Source organism: Rhagoletis pomonella, unplaced genomic scaffold (assembly GCF_013731165.1).
Source record: "Rhagoletis pomonella isolate Grant_MI unplaced genomic scaffold, Rhpom_1.0 Rhpom_scaffold_00005, whole genome shotgun sequence".
NCBI lineage: Eukaryota > Metazoa > Arthropoda > Insecta > Diptera > Tephritidae > Rhagoletis > Rhagoletis pomonella.
In genome coordinates this window covers 26053467-26059637 of record NW_023458559.1, presented here as the reverse complement: position 1 = coordinate 26059637, position 6171 = coordinate 26053467, and the positions used below count along the sequence as shown (strand labels likewise).

Below are 6171 nucleotides of genomic sequence, written 5' to 3'. Positions count from 1 at the left end.
AATTCTCTCAAAAGATTCCCTAAGGCTTGGTGGAATGAGGAGCTAAAAAAGCGTTTTAGGCTGGTTTTGGCGGCGAGGAAAAAAGCTGCTTTAACGAACCGTGTTCAGGATTTTGAAAAACTCCGACAATTAGAGGAGGTGTGGAAGAAAGAGGTAAAAGAGGTCAAAAGTAATAGTTACAAATCTAGAATAATGCAATTGAATGAATGTCCAAACTCTGGTGATGCGATGCTTGGAGATTTGTTAATCAAGTTAAAGGAGGTAGATATGGTACTAAGTGGATTAGTGAGGATAACGGCAGATATCTCACCCATCTTAAGAATCAGGTGGATCAGCAGGGTGGCAACAGTGGTTGGCGAGTCTTAAGTGGACCCAGTATGGTTAATGAAAGAGATGAGGTAGTTAATTTCTTGGTTGAGGATCTGGATGTAGTGTTAAAACGTAAAAAGAAATCTGCTGGTGGAGCTGACAGAATTACGTTTGATATGGTCAATAAACTGCCATATGAAACGAAATTATGTCTTGTGAGAGAGTTAGAATCTTGTTTCAATAGTAACATTGTAAAAGAGGAGTGGAGAACGATTAAGATTGTTCCGATTCCAAAAGCCAATAAAGATTTAAGTGATTTTAGGAATTTTAGGCCGATTTCATTACTTTCTGTTGTGGTGAAATGTCTGAACATGTTAATTAAGGATAGATTGAATAATTGGGTTGAAAGTAACAATATCTTACCATGCAATAGCTTTGCGTATCGCAAAGGGAAGTCGGCCTCGATGTGCCTAAATGAATGCTTGCATTGGGCTGGTAGGCTTAAACAAGGGAAAAAGAAAGTGTTTATGTGTGTATTAGATATATCTGATGCTTATAATTGTGTTGATATCTCACTGCTGGGGGAAATTTTGGCTGGGTTTAGGGTGGAAAATAAGATTCGTAACTGGGTGGTAAATTTCTTTTCCACTTATCGCCACTGTTGTTTAACCTATATACTGCAAGTTTGCACTGCTTGGGTGATGATAACATAAAAGTCTTTCAGTTTGCTGATGATTTTGCGCTATTATGTAGCGGGAACAGTTATTGTGAGGCAATTGATAGGTTAAATTTTAAGTTAAATGAAATTAGAACCATGCTTAATAGCTTAAATCTGAATATTAATGTCAGTAAAACTAAATTTCTATTAATGAATTCAACTAGTAATAAAACTTTTTCGCTTAGACTGGATGGGACGGAAGTGCAGCAGGTAAAGAGTATTAAATGGTTGGGTAGGACCATTTGTGCTAATGCGTCAATAAGTAATCATGTGGATAAGGTAAAAAGCGCTGCAAGCTCAGGCAAAAATCTGATTAAGAAGCTTACGACTATTAAGGGGGGGTTGGAACCCAAAGTGGCTATCAACTTCTATAAAGCCTTTATTAGAAGTAAAGCTGAATATGCCAACACGACTTATGCTAATGCTCCTCGAGGGTTTAATAAGAAACTGCAGGGTATTTCAAATGATACGCTAAGGAGGTGTCTAGGGCTTCCACCAAGTTCTCCTATTCATGCGAGATTTGCATTGGCTGGTGAGCTGCCGCCTCTTAAAAGGGCGGAATGGCTTGTGGCCAAGGAATTAGGCAAGCAATGGCTTGTGAATGAAGAACTGAGGAAAGATCTGATGGGCGAGAGCTCTGTTAAATCGAGCTACAGTTTTATTTATTCCAAGTTTCGACATCTATTTAACAAAATTAATGTAAATGTTACTTTTAGTAGACATACTAATTTTCGTGTGGAGAGTTCTTCTTTGGGAAGGTCCAAGTGTGAGTTTAGTAAAGAGCAACTTAATAGCATATTCAGATATAAATTTAGCAAATGGGCTGAGGAAGGATGTTATCTGTTGGCTACGGATGCATCAGTGGTGAATAATGTTGTAGGTTTGGCTTTTTATGACCCTCAGGAGAAAATTTCGGAAATGTTTAAGCTGGATGGGAAATATTCATCCACGTTTGGAGAGTTAGTGGCGATTAGACAAGCAGTTAGCTTTTTACTTAAAAAAAACATAAACAGGTGGGTCATAGTCACGGATAGTCTAGCGGCGGTACGTTTGATAGGAAAGAAGGCTTCTACAAATTTTATAGTTGCGTCCATTCACAATATGATTGCTAAGTCAAATTGCGTCAGTGCCATGTTGGTGTGGGTGCCTAGTCATGTAGGTATTGGAATTAACGAAAAAGCGGATCATTTTGCAAGAGCTGCAGTTAGTGAGGGATTACCCATCGAAATGGATCTCACCTTGGGGGAGGCTGTATGTAAAATTCAAAGTGCTATTTGGACTGAGTGGGAAGTGGAGTTTAGAGAAATTAGTTGTACTAAAGGTAGTTTTTTTGCGGGTAATATCAGTGATATCAAAAGGCGTCCTTGGTTTACTGACAAAAAATGTAATTTTGGTGTTCATGATATCAAATTAGTTAACAGGTTGATGATGGGGCACACATATGGTAGGACGTTTCTAAGCAAATTTCTATGAGGTGTAAATGATTTGTGTGATGTATGTGGAATCAGAGAGACTAGTGATCACCTTATTTTTCAGTGTAGTAAATTTTCAGCCGCTAGAAGCACGTATACCTTTTTTAACAATTGTAATAATTTAAAAGATTTTTTTAATAATTCTAATTTGTATCTATTTAGTGAGCTAATACACTTTCTACACAAGGTAAAGCTGGACAAAGTCCTTTAGGGTTAATGAGATTGAAATATACATTAATAATAATAAGTATAGTAATATATGTGTACATATAGTTATGTATATTAGAAGAGTAGAGTTTGGAAAAAAAAAAGAAAACAAAAAAAGATAAAATTTCGAGTAATTGAAATTCGTATTGGTGATTTTTATTGCAAAAGACTGTTCATTAAATGATTGTATTGCATTTGTATGGCTGTGATTCGCACCCTTGTAGTGCTTACTAAAGTACAATTCGAGTACAAATTATTAAAAAAAAAAAAAAATAAAAAATATATAAATAATTTAAATTATAAGAATAATATTAATTAAGAATGGAGTCAATGTATTCTTTTTTAAAAAAAAAAGAAGTAGATTACAAATTTTTTTTTGGGTGTAATCCCAAATTTCTGAAGTGCCTAAATTGCTTTGTGAGGTCAGTTTAAGTTACTTAGAGTTAGTTGATTATCTTACGTTTTGACTTCTAATTTTGTCACTGTGTAATTCTTTGCGTCTTAGTTTTTCTGTTTCAAGTTGTAAGCCACCACTCTTGGTCTTCGTGGGATCTTCCCTTCGCTGGACCTGCCTGTGGATATACGCTTACGACAAAGACGAATTAGAACTTGCTAAAGTTGTTTGGACAACCTGGCCCCTGAGGTTAATAAGATACCTGGCCAACGTTTTAATGTCTGACGACATTGCTAACTAAAAAAAAAGGGCGGCAGCTTGTCAGGGGAGGGAAAAAATTTTTTTTAAATTTTGTCAACCCAAAAAAAGCATGTAAGAATCAAACATGCAAAATATGTTATGTGAACAAAGTGCGCTCGGGTATAAAAATTAAAAAATGGGGCGGCGCAAAGGAAATTCCCAATTCCAAATTTAAACCCAGCACGCCTTTGCATATAATGTGTTGAAATATTACTCCTAGAGGTTTAAAATAAAGCATAAGCAATTGTAAAAAAAATTTGGAAAAGCATCAAAATTAAAAAAAAAAAATTCTAAATTGTGATCCCCATGCGCGAGGGTAAAATATTAAAGAATTTCAAAATTTCTTTTTGCTCTCAACTTCTCTTTCCCTTAGGCAAATTTTTATCACTAGGCCGTTAAAGGTTTTGAAATTGTGGAACTTTCAGCCCACCCTAATAAACATACATACATACTTCACATACATTTGGTCATAATTAAGTAACGTGAAAGTTATGCACGCCTGCAAGTAGGCTATAAATAGTAAGTAGACTACATGCAAGTCGAAAGGTAAGGCAATTTAATGCCAATAGGTAAATATTGCTTGGCTTAAAGTTTGAAGTATTTATGCGCAAGGCGCTTTTGTTCAACACAAACATACTTAAGTTTATATGTGAATGTTGTACGGTGAAATTTATGTTTAATAAAGTATCTGCCTGGAGAATTAAAAGCCTAAGTAGGATTTGCTGAGCTGCTGAATGTAGCATAAATTAAGATTGTCGTTGTAATATTTGCTGTTGGCGAGGCGAATGGAAAAGTGGCACTTGCTGGCGGAAAGGCATGGAAAAAGCAATGAATGTGGAGGAGATGTTTTAAAAACTGCGTCAGCGCCTAGATGTATGCAACAACCAATTTTCGAAATAATTTCATTATACTTTTTTAGCCTTTGATTTTGAACACTAAAAAAGAGGGGACTTCTTTATAAGGTCGTTCAACAAATTACTAGAACTGAAGCCAAAAAGTATGCAATTTGTTTTAAGGGCGGCATTGTCGAGGTCCAAGCATACCCTTAGGAAAACTGGGTGATTATCGGAACTACGAAATTTCAAGTAAATTCTATTTAGCGTAGATAGAGCTCGGAGTTTTATGCTAAAAAAACGTTTTTACAATTTTTACTACACCTTCCTCGAAAAAATTTGAGTATGCTGTTTTGTAGCTCATTAAATTTCAGTATAACAACAAATTTTTTGAAGGTGTTGCCCATTTAAAAAACTTGAGACTTGTTATCAGTTATCTGTACTAAAACTGAAAAGGTTACAAAACTGCCTACCCAAAATTCGTTTAAGTAGTCTAATTAACGTTTTCTAAATTTTTACGAAAGTTTGTTGAGGTGTTTTAAATATTTCACTTGGTTTTATAAGGTTTTTGTTAAAAACTAAACCATAATTTTATAAATAAAAAATATTTTAAATTAAACACCAAAAACAAAAAAAAACATGGTTAAAACCTGCCAATAAGCAAAGTGTATACGAGTTTATAAATTTTGGTAATAGTTGAGATGGTACATATTTTTAGGCTTATTTTTTAGCATCAATTCCGGTCTCTAGCTATAAATAAGTTACTGGTGCTGAACCCTAAAAGTATGCAATTTTAAAATCTTGGAAATCTTTTAAAAAGGTGTTTTAAAACAATTTAGCGACCTGTTGCCATTTGTGACAAAAGTAAATTTTACCAATCCCTAATTAAAAGGTAATAGCTTCTTTCCTAAAAGTATGCAATTCTATTTTATAGCATAGTAAATTCTGAGAGTTTTTCACTTTTATTTGCTAAAAGTTTTCGTACAGGCTGGATGTGTCTAGATGCTTGTAAAAGCTTGTTTGAAAAAAACACTTTCACTTTGAAAGCACTGGCCGCTCTGAAACCTAAAAATATGCAATTTTTGCTTTTGCTGGCTTGATTGACTAAAGCCCTAAGCATAATTGTAAAGCATAGTTCACTCAAAATCGGTACGCATGGAATGGGTTATATCTTTTAACAGGTTTTCAGAAAATAATATTTGCTATATTAAAATAAAAGGCAGTATTCCGGTACTGATAGATGGTAGCGAAAGATTCGTATTTTGCTTGGATAAATAAATTCGGGCAGGCAATGGCAAACCTCCGAGTGTATTTCTGCCATGAAAAACGGCTTCTCATAAAAATACAATCGCCGTTCGGAGTCGGCGTAAAACTGTAGGTCCCTCCGCTTTGTGTGACAACATCAAGGCGCACGCCACAAATCGGAGGAGAAGCTCGGCCAAACACTAACATATGTGTAAGCGCCAATCTATTATTATTATTATTAAATAAATTCGGGACAATTTCTTTGAAAATGATAAAATGTTTCTGAACACCCGTTCTAGGGACTTGAGTAGCCAACTTGTTCTACTAAACTATCTTTAGTTTATGTTTTTCCATAGTTCGCACATCTTTACTAATTTTGTTTTAAATAAATACCGCGTATTTTTCGATTTGACGTAAATGGAACATATTCGTTAATTGATGACTTTCAAAATTTTATTCACATCGTTGGCTTCAAACGGATCTAAAGTTACCTGTGAATAATTAAAGGTGTAAATAACTAAGGGTTTAAACTAAATGATACAATGGCTTAATACTTTGTGCAAGCACTCCTTCCAGCATATTTTTGGGGTAATATGACCCATTGTGGAGTCTGATCGAGTTTTAATAAGACTGATTCGATTCTCTCGTCATTTCATATCCCTTCGACAACTGTGTCAACTTCTATAAATTAAG

At 34.8% G+C, this 6171-nt stretch overlaps 1 protein-coding gene across 2 annotated transcripts; it reads left to right on the top strand.

The window, feature by feature from the left end:
* Positions 1–963: 963 nt before the first annotated feature.
* LOC118738805 lies at positions 964–3408 on the top strand. Of its 2 annotated transcripts, XM_036469793.1 has the most exons (3): positions 964–2040; positions 2662–2686; positions 3212–3408. In XM_036469793.1, exons 1-3 carry the CDS (start codon positions 1124–1126, stop codon positions 3230–3232), a joined length of 963 nt encoding a protein of 320 aa, XP_036325686.1. In that variant the 5' UTR covers positions 964–1123; the 3' UTR covers positions 3233–3408. The 2 variants fall into 2 exon arrangements, with proteins under 2 accessions (XP_036325686.1, XP_036325685.1); XM_036469792.1 differs by lacking the exon at positions 3212–3408 and having other exon boundaries at positions 2662–2804.
* The last annotated feature ends 2763 nt before the right edge of the window (positions 3409–6171 follow it).